This window comes from Rhinopithecus roxellana, chromosome 11 (genome assembly GCF_007565055.1).
Source record: "Rhinopithecus roxellana isolate Shanxi Qingling chromosome 11, ASM756505v1, whole genome shotgun sequence".
In the NCBI taxonomy this organism is placed as follows: domain Eukaryota; kingdom Metazoa; phylum Chordata; class Mammalia; order Primates; family Cercopithecidae; genus Rhinopithecus; species Rhinopithecus roxellana.
In genome coordinates, this window is record NC_044559.1 from 120,392,188 (window position 1) to 120,407,419 (window position 15,232).

Consider the following 15,232-nt stretch of genomic DNA (forward strand, 5'->3'; position numbering starts at 1 on the left):
AAGCGATCCTCCTGACTTGGCCTCCCAAAGTGCTGGGATTACAGGTGTGAGCCACCACACCCAACCCTTATCAAATGTTTTAAATCACACCTTTCGTTGTTTTCCTTCAGATTGTATTATTGATTGGTGGCCTCTCTAAGTGTGATCTTATCAGTAATAATGAATAATCCCTTCATCAATAAGAATGAATTCTATGAATTCATTCCTTCATAGCACTAAAGCAACATTTATCAAATTGCCATTTTATATTTAAAAATAATAATTCTACATTCTTATCATTGGGAAGGAGTCACAAAATCCTGTACGTGAACTTTAGTGATAGACTATTACTGTATAAAGAAACCTTGAACTTCAAAGTTTCTTCTCTACGCCATTCTAACATTGGAAGCCCCATCTCTGACCTAGCGTTATAGAAATTTTCCTGACTTAATGCACACAGGTGTTTTTCTTAGCTGGGGATCTAACTCCATTGTTTGTGGTCAGCATTCCCAACAATTCCACAACACCCCCCAAAATAAATGAGCATCAGTACAGAAAATCAGAATGGTAAATGAACTTCTGACAGGCAAAAGTAGAGCTGGAGGTTAAGATCTCATTAGAAGAAACTTCACAGGGACAGTTTTAGTGTCTTTTTAGACTTTAAAGTTCATGCTAGGGAATTTTCTTTTACAAGAAATCACAAGACTTACAGGGCCTGCTGATGAAACAGACTTGAGGTTGGGTGTGATGGCTCATGCCTGTAATCCCAACAGTTTGGAAGGCTGAGGTGGGTGGATCAACTGAGGTCGTGAGTTCGAGACCAGCCTGACCAATATGGTGAAACCCCATCTCCACCAAATATATGAAATTAGCCAGGCATGGTGGTTTGCACCTGTAATCCCAGCTACTCAGCAGGCTGAGGCAGGAGAATTGCTTGAACCCAGGAGGTAGAGGTTGCAGCGAATTGAAATCATGCCACCGCACTCCAGCCTGGGTGACAGAGTAAGACTCTATCTCAAAAAAAAAAAAAAGAAAAGAAAAAGAAATAGACTTGAGATGTACACTCTCAGTAGTGAACATGAAAGTGAAGGGAAGTTGGATAAGTTTAAAAAATAAACAAAAAGGGGTAAGGTTCCTCTGGTCTCTTTCCTCAATACGTAACTGTCCTTGTGCCATAGTATGTAGTTTGAGATGTCAGACAGATTCTTGTGACTGGGTGATTGAGCTAAAGGGAGGAAAGTTTCAGTTTAATCTATATTGATGGCAAGCTCCAAAGAAATCACTCTGGCTAAAGCTCAAAGGGGAAATCTGAATACTAAATTCACATTATTGACATAGAGAAACTGTTACTGCCAATTTCTAGTGGATGTAAGTTTGGGTACATAAGTTTGATAGATTCATCATGTCTCGTATTCATCCCTTCACAAACATGCTGTGTGCTTCACAGGCAATATCTCTTCAATACTCTTATCCTTGCCTTATATAGAGGAAATTTAGGTTTGGGGAAGTTAATGGCTTATAACAATTATACAACAAGTAAGATCTGGAGTTAGAATCAAACCATCCAACAGTCCACGGTTCACGTTCTTATACACCACTTGAGTGCTGTCCAAATTTCCCAAACTTCTGCCATTTGCATGCCCCTTTCCATATGTCATACTAGATAAATACTACAAATAACACCTATGCTGTTATACTTTTTCATTAAATTAATTCACGGTTATTTTCAAATAAAGTTATTTCTAAGAGATTGTTATATTTCTACCATCAATTGAAAACTAGTCACCCTTCTTTTGGAAGAAGGTAAACATTAAAACAATTTAGTCATGAAGTCAACTGTTCTTAATCATTAAAATTATCGGCAAGCCACATATCTACTGTAATGCCATAATGATATATGAACCACACTTTAGAGACACCGTGGGAATCCACACTACCTTTTTGCGATCTGTATCTCAACTTCCCCTCTAGCATCCTCCCTCTCCTGCCATCTTTCACCCCAAGTACTCATCACACTAAATTCTCTTCTTGAATCCTGGAACAACCCTTGGATCCTGAACATATTTGGTTTGCTCTGCCAGGAACGCCTTTCCTCACAAAACTCAGCCCTAAACCTTCATTACTTTTTCAAGATCTAACTCCAACGTTACCCCTTCCCCAAGGCTATTTCTCCCTCCCACTGCATAGCCTTCCTTCCGCGTTTGCACAGCACTTTGCAAGAGGCATTATTACTTATGATTAAATGAGATATTGCAATGTGAAGTACTCAAAACGCATAGTAAGCACCCAACAAATAATATTTATTGTAATGGCACTGAAACAATGAATAATAGCTATATACTCCTATCTCTGTTTCTCCTAGAAACCTTGAGGATGCCCACGACCCCAGCCTTAGGTCTTACCTCTCATCTTTAAAATCCCCCAAGAACAAGAACAGAGTAGACATTCAATAACACATTTCATTTTTAGTTTTGTCATTTGTTTTGTAGACTAATATATATGTTATCTATCTATAGATATCTATACCTATTTTCAGAAATATATATATTCATAGATATCTATACCTATTTTCAGAAATAGGTATAGATAAAAGAAATAGAAAATTTTCTTTCTTGTTTTGTGATTTGTTTTGCTTTGTAGACTAATATATATAGTATATACATAGAGAGATAGATAGTCTAGATATAGAAAGACTATATATAGATATATATAGACTATCTAATATAAACTATATATAGATATATATAAACTAATATAGACTATATATACATATATAGACTATCTAATATAGACTATAGATATCTAGCTATCTATACAGCTATATAGAGACTATATGTACATGTCTACAAAACAAAATAGATGACAAAACAGAAAAGACAATATCAATATATATTTCTGAAACTAGGTTTCATTCTTTTTTATATTTTATAGATTCAAAGGTACAAGTACAGTTGCATTACATAGATATATTGCATAGTGGTGATGCCTGGGCTTTTAGTGTAACTATTACCCCAAATAGTGTACATTGTACCCAACAATATTTCATCCTTCACCCCGCTCTCATCCTACTACCTTTTGGAGTCTCCAATGTCTGATTCCACTCTGCATGTCTGAATAATACATGTCTTTAGTAAATAAATGCTGTACACAAGGCATTAAGCTAGGTGTCATGGAGGGCACACAGATGTGTAAAATGCTAGCTCCACTTTTAAGGAACCGATCCTCTTGCAACGGGATTCATTGTGATGGGATTTTGCCTGTATAGGTTTTACGCTGTCATTATATGTTGATATACAATAAAATTTTTAAAAAATACTTAAGAAATATAATCACATTGCTGATGTTCTTCTGGTTTTCTTTAACTCTCTTTAGTTCTGGAGGATCGGAAATGGCTGTCGCATGTTTCATCTCTTCTTTGTATTTCACCTGCATAATTTATAAGAAAATGTTAACTTTATTCTATGCAAGGCTTTAATATTGAGAATTCTTCAATTGTAACTATTGCATCATTGAATTTTGTTAATTCCAACATTCCTTTTCCTTCACTGGGGACACAATTCTTAATTTTATCTGATGTTTTCAGGATTCCTTATTCCTAAAGTACAAATAAACCCATATCTATTCACTTATTCATCACTATAGGAGTTTATTAAGTAAAATAAGCAAACATTGTTTATGAAAACAAATTTTACCATTAGGCAGATGCAGGAAAAAAAAAAACCTTGTAAATTATCTTAAATAAAGTGATTTATTATTTTCTATCCAAAAAGCAGTTTCTATTAATATGGTAATTAAAATTTAACACATATTTAAAGGCAAAAGTCAAACTGAGTTAGCCACAGAGTCTGGAGAACATTGCCTATCTGACTGAGAGCACATAAATAATCCAGAATAAGGGAAAAAATAAAGTGAGCACAATAAAAGAAGAGAAAAAGGGAGATGGAAGGAAATGTACTAAAAGCATAGACCACTGGGTCCTGCATCACTATAAGGAAGGTCAGTGCCAGAAAGTCAGAGGTGTCTGCTATCCACACAATCACATTAGGAAAAGCTCACCTTTATCCTGGCTTCTACTTCACTCAAAATCTCCCCCTTCAAATCTATTTAGAGGAAGATCAATCAGGCAAATGGTAATACGAGCATACAGTTATGCATGGGACAAGAAACAGTTCTTTGAACTCATAAAATGATTAGTGATGCTCTCACTTCAGATGGTATTTTAATATGTCTAAAATTCGTGGAAGATAATTCAAATTCAATCTTTCTTGAATAAAAAGGATACATACATATGTAAATATATGAAAGCATAGGCTCGACTTAAGAGGCTGTGTTGAAATTTAGCAAAGATTTAAATCTACATGAAACATGTTTCAGAAATTACTTGGTAATGTTTAAAATGATAGAGGGTGAAATTCATGCAGACTGTCATAAAGAAACAGTACCTAAATATCTCAGATATCATCTACGTCTTAGTATCTGTGGATTTCATATAAGTAACAATGCCAATATTAGTCCAGACCCAAAACAGTTAAATTGGAAGTTCACTGAGACAGGCTACCTCTAAATAAAATTCAAAAATAGTTCTTAACACAGAGAGCTAACAGCTAAAAGGCTTGTACTCTGGAGGTGGAAAATGTCGAGATCTTTAAATGTTAGAGAATCATATCTTGGTTTGACAGATCTAGCTAATCTTAAAAGGGCAACTTTCCATTTGAATACTAAGCAGGAGTTTATGGCCCAACCTCATGCAGATACAGAACTATGCATTTATTGTTTGCTAGAAAAGGCTGAGGGATGCTAAGAGAAGAAATGATATACTGTAATACTCTGTGGGATTTTCCACGGGTGAGAAGCTTAACATGATTAAAGATGAACATTTTTGTTTTTCAAATGGACTCTAATCAAAATGGCACAGTTATTTCACTGTAGTCTATAGAATTGCATACTACAGAATATTTATAATATTAAATCACAGTACATCGATGGGTGCATTTTAAATATTATCATTGGAAAGTGAAGGAATGAGTATTTTATACTTCTCTTCCAAACTAATTTCTCTACCAGGCTAACACAGGCTCTCACCACGAAAGATAAGAAGAACACATTCATCCACCTTCATCCACACCTTAAGCCTAGGACCTCCTTACGCTTTCTTCAAGAGATAGCTCCATGCGTGCTACAGAGGTTTTATTGCACTGATATTCTGCAGACTTTTTATACTTTTATTTTGAAGTAGCTTTACTATTTCATTCTCTTACCTCTCCTACACTTTCTTCACAAATGCTGACCCACGCTGATATTCTCAGGACGCTACGTAATGACCAAGTGACCCACAAATGAGTCTAATCAAGGCCATTCTGCTTGGATTACTTAAAGGGAAGGTACTCTTTCCAAAGGTGAGGGTGAAGAGATAAGGCAGAGGAAGCGATTTAAAGAACCGATTCTTTTTACTTCCTCAAAAAGAAACTAAATGTAATGGACAGGCACAGTAGCTCATGCCTACAATCCCAGCACTTTGGGAGGCTGAGGCGGGAGGATCACTTGAGGTCAGGTGTTTGAGACCAGCCTGGCCAACATAGTGAAACCTCATCTCTACTAAAAATAAAAATAAAAAAATTCGCCAGGCGTGGTGGTGTGTGCCTGTAATCCCAGCTACTTGGGAGGCTGAGGCAGAAGAATCACTTGAAGCCAGGAGGCAGTTGCAGTGAGCTATTGCACCACTGCACTCCAGCTTAGGCAACAAAGCAAGACTCTGTCTCAAGAAAAGGAAAAGAAATTCAATGTACTAAATATACATGGGAGAATATCTAATTGGTAAGGAGAGCAATGATCCATTGCAAATGTCAAACACTCAATGGAAAAAAAAAACAACAACTTATCCATAACATTAAGCACCTTAATGTTAGAAGCATGCTTCTAACAGAAGGGGACCCTTCCCCCAAGTCTAAATGTTATTGGAAGGTAAGTTATTTCACAATTTACAGTGAAGATGTGTGATTTGTTTTCATTTTTGCTGGAAGAAGCAGAAGGTAAAAGGGGCTGGAAAGAAGAAATGGGCAGAAGTGTGTCTGATAAACAGCTTAGAGATGTGACTGACATGGGTTAAAAATGAATTGGTACCATTTGCTTTTTCAAATCTAAACCTTCCCTTAAGCTGCCAAATAAATGTTCTAGGGCCTTTAATCATTCTATCAGGGAAAATTTTTTCTTCCAACTTGTGGAGAGGTACTGAAATGTACCCTTTCTCTGCAAAATTTAATAGAGTTAAAATTCTCTTCAAAGAGATGAAATCTAATCCTAGGATTCATTAAAATGACCTGGCTCTTCTTCACTGTGATATATCAGAATGAAATACTGCTTCAGAGTCAAGGGGAACAAGGATATAGTTTTTGTTTTGAAAGTTAGATCTTTGATATACGATGAAACAGCATTTCAGTAAAGTGAAGAATAAAAGGAAAAAAGCCATCAGTTGAGTAAAGAATTAAAAACATTTGACTACAGTTTCTGTTTGCTTTTAGAAAAGATAACTAATGCTGTAGAGAACTTACTGAACTAATATTCTGCTGATTCTTCTTCACTCGTTCGATCTCTGGGGTATGTTTTACCGCAGTGCCAGATCCTACTTCTTTCTTATAAAATACCTTTATTATAAGAAAAGGAAAAGAATAACTAAGCTTGTCAAAATCAAGTCCTAGATCTGCATCTTAAAAAGACATTTTCTCAGGTTTTATAATAATACGAATACCGCATCTGAGTGCCAGAATTATAGAAACCAATTAAATAATCTATTAAGATAGTAAATAATCCATTAAGATAATCCATTAAAACTTTTGTTTTATATCCCATAATCTTACAAGTAACCCTCTCCTGCTCTAGGGCTAGACCGCTACCATGGCTGACTACAGATTATTTGCTTTAAGAATACACACTGACAAACCAGAGTTCCTTTCTTCAAATATAAATATATGTCACACGTGTATTTGAGAAAAAGCAGATATTACAAAAGCCCATTAAGCCGTTATCACTGAATTCAAAAAGAGCATGACATTTTAGGCAACTTCTATTCTCCAAACACAAGGATGCCCACATTCTCTTCCAAGAAAATGTTAGCTCATCGTCAATATCAATGTTAATTTCAAGTCTATCTTCTTCATCTTCCACTTATTTGTTAACCCTCTCCCATGTGTCTCCACCCCCAGTAACACCTACTCCTTCCAAACCCAAAGCAGAACAAAAACACAAGAGTATTTATGAGTGCTCTCATTATGAGTACTCTGCAGAAAACCAGAGTAATTATAAGAAAGGCAAATGAGGATAGAATCACTGCCTTTCTTGACATTTGGTAATCCAGTGGCCCCTGCATGGGTGGGAGAGCACTGTAGGAGAGATGTTTTCCTCCAAAGGCTAGAACTCTAGAACACTATGGAATCACACAGCCTCCTTTCCTGATCCTTCCAGTAAGACTTTTCCATTTCTCAGTACAGACTGGCCATCCCTGTGGAGACCCAGCAGGCACCTGACCAGCTTACCCTGAGAGCTGGCACAAGCCAACTAATTAGGAGGTAGGAAATATTCCAGAAGTCCTCACACTTACTAGAATTTATATTTTGATGAGATGCTTGGTTAACTATTAGTGACTGAGCTAATTCTATGTTAAAATATTAGTTGTATGGTCAATTTTTACAATTTTAGAACAGAAGTCAAGTTTATACATTTATTAATCATGGACCAAGTCTCTTAATTAATAGTGCTGATGTACTATTTACAATAGCAAAGACATGGAATCAACCTAAATGCCCATCAATGATAGACTGGATAAAGAAAATGTGGTACATATAAACCATGGAATACTATGCAGCCATAAAAAAAGAATGAGACCATGGCCTTTGCAGGGACATGGATGGAGCTAGACGCCATTATACTTAGCAAACTATTGCAGGAACAGAAAACCAAATACCACATGTTCTCACTTATAAGTGGGAGCCAAATGATGAAAACACATGGACATACAGAGAGGAACAACACACACAGGTGCCTATCAGAGGGTGAAGTAGGAGGGGAGAGAGAGGATTAGAAAAAATAACTAATGGGTACTAGGCTTAATACCTGGGTGACAAAACAATCTGTACAACAAATCCTTATGGCACAAGTTTACCTATGTAAAAACCTGCACAGATACCCCTGAACTTAAAACAAAAGTTTAAAAAACATAGTGCCGATGCAATTCCTCTTCCTCAAAATAAAAATATGTAAGTTCAGAAATTTATTAAGAATGAGTAAATCGCTAAATATATTATCAGTAAAAACAATTACCAGGAATAAAATCACTTCATATGACTATTTTCATCTTCTAAGTAAAATCCATGTAGAAGACTAAGACTTCTTTCCAGAGTTAAATTTTAAAATTTAGTTAACTGTCATTTGTACCAAAGAGGGAAATTTGAATTTGTAATTCCAAAAAAACATGAAAATTGATAATTTGTAAAAATTATCAGTATTCTTATTATTTTAAAGAAATAAAGATAATACACTTGACAGAAAATTCAAGTAAGACAGCAGAAGACACCAGACAATGAGGAAAAAAGACCATTTCTTACAAAACAAAATTTCAAGGTGTCAACTGAAAAGAAATAATGGCTACTCACCGCACTAATGTTTTGTTGAGTTGTCTTAATTCTCTGAATTTCAGGAGTATCTGCTATGGTAGAATAGTTAGAAAGCATCTTCTCTGCTTCATCTTTATACTTTCTCTAAAAATAAAAACAGTTAATATAAATCTGAAACTGTGTGTGCGCGCACATGTGAGAGGGAGGGAGGCAGGAAGGGAGGTGGAGGGGGAGAGAGAGAGAAAGAGAGAGAGAGAGAGAGAGGGAATGATACCATTCTTCAATCTCTACCATACCACATGGCTTCTAGATTTATGCTTTGTGTCCTACTTCAGGTGAAAATAGATTTGATTAAGGGAAGTTACCAGTATTTTGAAGTTGAGATTAAAATCTTAATTTTCTCTCCACTAAACGAGCTACTATGAGTTCTAATACAACCCAGGCAGTATCTTATCCTAGGACCAGCACTTACATTTACTTACTATGTAATGGGTATTGTTCTAAGCACTTCACACACATTAACTCATTTAATCAACCTGACAAGCAGACACTATTATTATTTCCATCTTACAGATGGAGAAACTGAGGTACTAGATAGTAAGTATCAGAGCTGCAACTTAAAACCAGGCTCTCTGATTCCAAAATCAGTGAAGTTAACTATTCTGGCAAACTACTGCTTATTAAGAAAGGTAACTACTTTTCATGTCGAAATGCACCAGGCTTCATTACACACTCTTAAGTATCCCCATTGTATTTCAGTGATTAAAATCCCTTAAAATTATATTCTCACGTCACACTAAAAAAAAAAAAAAAAAATCTATGCTATTAAGTTAGGGCAGGAAATCTGACAGCTCAGGCACCTTCACTCTCAATACTTTTCCTTTCAGGTGTATCTATCATGGTTGTAACACTATATTTACATGATTATTAGATTTGTCTGTAGCTTTCCAAGGGCAAAGTCATGTCTGGTTTTGCATGCAAATGGGTGCTCAGGAGGTATTTACCGACTGAAGGAATGAGTTTGGCATTCTTGAGACAGTAAGTAACTCTTCTCCACTGACTCAAATGTCCATTTGCCTGTTTAATGTATTGAACTAGGATTTTAGTTCAGCTAATATGGCCAGAGCCAATGTCTCCAAGTTCACGGACACCGAGAACAGAAGAACACACACTTCAGGACCATCCCAGTGGCTGTGTTGCCTGCAGAGGCTGACAGGCACACAAGTCCTCTGACATTTGACTCTGCCATCTTGATACTACCCTTTTGAACTAGTGGATGGTTAATGTCCTTGCTTATGTCTTAATCAGAATTTTAACAAATTTCGCCAAATGTTGTTACACATTCCTTCCTGCATAAACTCCATTAATCAAATTAAATTCTATGGTCAATTTTATATAACCATTTCATTTTTTTCATTCCTTCTATTATTTTTTTTTCCATTGGGAGTCATTTATTTTAGTAAATGTTACAGCAAAGATACTATTTGCTAATGAATGTTTTTGCCCAAGTCAGATTTTATAAATAAATTCTTCTTCCATAAATATTTTTTGTGGTCATTACTTCTCCCACATCCAGCTTTGTTTACAGAATATGGGACAAGTATATTTGACAAATCTAAATTTTACCAAGAAAACTTCACTGTTCCCTCTATTTTTACCCAACACTAAACTTCACCTTGTACTTTGTGCAGCTTTTGTCACTGTTAGTTTTATTTGGAACTATTTTAATAATAATATTCATTATGAAATGGTTAAAAGACAAATAGTTTGTAATTTATTTTTCTGTGGTATAAGCAAAAGCATTTCAGCCAAGTGTCCAATAGGGTCAAAAAAGAAAAAAAGAAAGAAAAGGTTAAAATATCCTTAGGCTGGGCACAACGGTTCATGCCCACTGAGGCAGGAAAATAAGCTTGAGCCCAGGAGTTTGAGGTTACAGCAAGCTACGATGGTGCCACTGCATTCCAGCCTGGGTGAAAGAGTGAGACCTCCATCTCTAAAATTAAAAAAAAAAAAAAAGTTTTAATGTCCTTGGACTCAAAACAAGGAGCCCCGACAGAGAGGCTGTAGCTCTCCATAATGTCTGTTGCATTGAATCTATGACAGTTGTCCTATTCATTAGTAAGGTTAATCAAGTTTGGCCAATGGTTTCTCAGTGAAAGAGTATACTAACTCTGAATGCAATACCCTCAGAAAGATATCATTCATAGGGACATACAAAGCACGTGGCAACATGACATTGGAACACACAATTCTGAGCATCTTCATTCTTGACCAACCTGGCTATAGATTTCAGATGTCCTCTTGGCTCGAAGGATATCTGGGATATCCATGCTCACTTGCATTCCTCTCCCTTTAATTTCATTTTCTAAGTCCTTCTTGTATTGTTTCTAAAAGAACAGAAAATGATCTTAGAACTTTGCTTAAGCTTTAATAGCAATGTTGACATTTACGTGTTTGAATCTCAAAGCCACCCATGTGGAAAGAACACTTATGCTCTTTCTAGCTATGATTCACGGCATTTATTTTAAACTTTGTATCTCACTGTTGTCTTACCTGGCTGGCCATCTCCGATGCTTTCTTAGCTCTCTGGACATCAAGAGTTTCCATGCTCACCTGCATCCCTTTCCCTTTAATTTCAGTCTCCAGATCTCTTTTATAGTCTTTCTGCAGAAAATGAAACACACAGTTAGTGCTCTCCAATCATTTGAAAAACTACTCAAACCTCGAGATGTTATTTGACATCAAGACCATGTCTTTTGGAACGAAGTTGAATCCTTATTTCTTTTATTTCTATAGAAGAAGAAAGAGTTTTTACTTGTGGTAGGACTATGACTTAGTATAACTTACTCACCAGTAATCAGAAGACTTTTTTCCTGCTAATCTGAATTAAGAAGAAGAAAAACAGAGCTAGCCAAGGGGAAAATTTAACATTTCATTATGATAAACTTGATATATTATTGGGTCATATACAGCTTGCTGTTTTTCATTCTGTAGTGAATACGTGTTGGTTTTTTCTCTGGAATCCACCCCTTCTTTTCCCTTCATTGGCTCCCTAGCTTGCCACTGGACAACTCAATGCTCCCACTCCTAAACCATCCAGCTTGAGTGAGACTGGCTCAAATCTCTGGACTCTGCTGGGCTTAAATAAATCATTACTCCCTTCACTGGCTCTCTGATTTGCCACTAGACAACTCAATGCTTCCCCTCCTAAACCATCCAGAAACTGGCCCAAGTCTCTGGGCTCTGCTGGACTTAAATCATTATACCCCATCACCCACACTGCAGAATTGGTTCCAGGATGCATGTATCTTTTTTTCCACATAAGAGGTGCTGGAAGCCTCTTTGCAAACAAGAATGTCTACCTAAGAACTGAAAGCTGAAACCAAATCTCATTATTTGAGTCCTAGATCAAGCCATGCCTAGAAATTTCTCTACAGTTCAATCATAAGAACAACAAATAAGTTATCTGTGTTTTTTTTTTAAGCCAGTTGGAATTGGATTACCTATTGCTTACAAGATAGTCATAATTGCACAGACACACATGTCTTTAGGGACTTATGTCACATTTAAAAACTGATTATAAAATTCAACACGCTGTACATATGTAAATTTGCATTTTCTATATGTATATTATTCTTCAAAGAAAAATGTTATTTAAAAAAATCTATTAACTATAGCCAATTAAATTTGTTTTAAAACAATTATTTCTTATTATGCTGACACACTCCAGATTTGTAGATTCTCTGCTGCAAAGTAAATGTTGGTTTGCTTATTAGTAGATCGTCAAATTTAGATAAGTGGTAAACAAAAGTCTCAATCTTGGAGTATTTTTCTCCTGTCTTCCACTCATAATCCTTCCTGTTTTTACTGACTTACACTCCTAGTATCACTTTTCTAAATAAAAGTTTACATAATTATGTTTAACTTTCAAAACAATAATATTCAATTATTACTATGTCTATGAAAAGCACTCTGTTTCAGCCTGTTTAAAGCCCCACAACAAAATGTTTCATTTGAAGGCCAACAAATATGATGAAACTGAAGCACTGATAGCAGACAGCCACGAAGGTCCAATGGTAGAAGGATGTAACAATTTTCCAATATGAACTTTCAAATGTAAATGTGTTCTAAAGCACACAGACTACATTAGACACCCTTGGCATCAGTTATTTGTTGTCTGCATAACAAAACACCCCAAAACTTAGAAGGTTTAAAACAACAACATGGCAGCATCTGTGTTCAAAGAGGGCAAACCCTAATGCAGAAGTGTGTTTATAGCCTCTGTCTGAGTCACATTTGCTGATGTCTCATTGGCTAAAGAAAGTCACATGGTCAAGCCCAGAGATATGGGAAGGCTTGACTATTGAGGGTCATTTGTGTTACAATATGATCCATTGACTTTATTTGAAAAATAAACTTTCGATATTAAAAACAAACTCTGGCAAAGTCCCAAACATTGGTTGAAAAGGATCTGAGCCTATCATTTAAGTAAAATGGGACATGACTATGATTATAATTAGATTTTTATTATTATTATTTGGGGGGTTTTTATTGACTAAGACTCTCAGCCTGAGAGTGGAGACTTTACCAGAGCCAGATGAATCAATTTACACTGGATGTGACTGGAAACCACTAAATAATTGCACATGAGGAGAGTAACAAAATTTCATTTAATTCCCTCAAGGAGTCTTCTGCTGGGTTGAGAATGTCTACTAGGAAGGCAATAATAGCAGAATTCTAGTTAGGAAGCTATGGCAATGATCTAGAGGATAGAGATGGTAGCTTGGACTACGGTGGCGAGAAAGAGATGGATTTAGACCGCTACTATGGGGGTGACATCAACAAAGCATGCCGATGACAGGAATCAAAGTGATTTCTATGCTTTGGTTGGTGCCATTTGCTGGGAAGCAGATGGAGGAAAGCTAACCTAGGGGAAAATTAAGGATTCTAGTTTTGGCCTGTAATGTTGAGATCCCATTATACACTTCCCTTGTAGACAACAAAAGATAAAGGGTCACATATTCACATTCATGTTATAGAACACTTAATTTTTCTATAAGAATGAGGTAGACCTATATGAAGGAACACAGAAAAAGAATCCATAATATAAAGTGAGAAAACAATCAAACACTTAAATGGAGTATGACCCCATTTAAGATTTTTTTAAGTCTTTGTGTGTACAAGTATATATTTATCTATATAAACACAAAACAGATTTGGAAGGTTCCATAACAAACTTATAACAATGACTATCTCTCGGGAGGAGAACAGAAGTGGGAAAGTCCCTGTTCCTCACGCTCCTGGCCGTCCACCCCGGCCACCACTTCAAAATGGAACACTTATTGATCAGGAAACCTATACCATCTCCACTTCCTTTGTCTTATTCAATCATGGCAATCCCATTTCCCTGGCCAGTGTCTAACCCTGGGGATGTCAGTCATTTTCAAAACAACAGTAACTTCCCTAGCAGCTAAGCAGCTACTTCTAGCCTTCCAGATTTCCTGTAAGGTGTCAGTCCTCAGTCAGCTCTTCCTAAGTGCAAAGGTCACACAACAGCTGAAGCCCCCACCTAACCAGTCTTGAGATAAGTGAGCAGGACCCATTCACCTGCACCCCAATTTTTTCTTCACATACACTTTTATAAAATCATCACAATCCAAATCTTTACTCCAGCGATCCTTTTATATTCTCAGATTTTTGTGGGGAAGTTCAAGAGGTGTAGAGAAAGTTCTAGGGTATTTTCTTTGAAATATATGCATATGGTCTGACTCCTACAACCTTGTGATTGATATCCATCCTGTTACAGAATTTAAGACAAAACTTCTAAATCAATATCCTGTATCCCATGAAGAGAAAAATGGTATTAGATGAATGAACATGGTCAATCAGGTTATATCAGACCTCTACTCAAAATGCTATGTAGAAATTTCATGCATGCTGATTATGTCAACAATGGCTATTTTAAGAACATGCAATCAGACAGAAATGACTATTGTACTCACGTTAAGCATCCAAATATGAAGTTCTGCTCAGAAATTTGGAAATACAGATATGCCGAGCAGCAGGTGATCCATTAAAAAATACCATGAAAACATTTATCATAGCCCAGATTACCATTAAATATGTTGTATTCTGAAGTAAGGTGTGCAGGGGAGTGCATGTGTGCGTGTGTGTGTATTCAATTAAAATGCCTTCCACCAACCTTTTTTTGATATATTGGAAGGATGTGAGCAAAGCAAAAACTGTACATTTTCAAACAGGCATAATGCTGTGGAATAGTCTCCATTCCAAACTGTTAAACCAGCCACAACGCTTTGAGAAATTCCATATAGTAATCAAGTTGCTAATGATTTGCTAGGTTCCACAATATGAGTCTTAAGGCCTGCATCACGCACCCTACTAACCTCACTCGCGATCTCTGCAGCCTTCTTGGCATGCTGCATTTCAAGGGTGTCAGGGCCAGCTTGCATTCCTTTCCCTTTAATTATTGACTCCAGGTCTTTCTTGTATTCTTTCTGCAAAAGACATGTTACAACACTCAAACACTCAGTGGGCAAACATGCATCTGCAGTCAATGATACCAAAAAAATAGTTAAACATATTTTACAAAAAAGGTAACAAAGCTCCTTGAGTACTACGAATGATCA

At 36.3% G+C, this 15,232-nt stretch overlaps 1 protein-coding gene across 3 annotated transcripts in view; it reads right to left on the bottom strand.

The window, feature by feature from the left end:
* The window catches only part of NEBL (nebulette), a 116,157-nt gene that overhangs the window by 39,901 nt on the left and 61,024 nt on the right, over positions 1-15,232 (bottom strand). For all 3 annotated transcript variants that reach the window (XM_010367580.2, XM_010367582.2, XM_010367583.2), the window contains 6 exons: positions 14,990-15,100; positions 11,139-11,249; positions 10,862-10,972; positions 8,625-8,729; positions 6,528-6,620; positions 3,313-3,405 (listed from right to left, as the gene is read on the bottom strand). In XM_010367580.2, the coding sequence (XP_010365882.2) occupies positions 3,313-3,405; positions 6,528-6,620; positions 8,625-8,729; positions 10,862-10,972; positions 11,139-11,249; positions 14,990-15,100 (624 nt within the window). The remainder of the gene's footprint in view (positions 1-3,312; positions 3,406-6,527; positions 6,621-8,624; positions 8,730-10,861; positions 10,973-11,138; positions 11,250-14,989; positions 15,101-15,232) is intronic.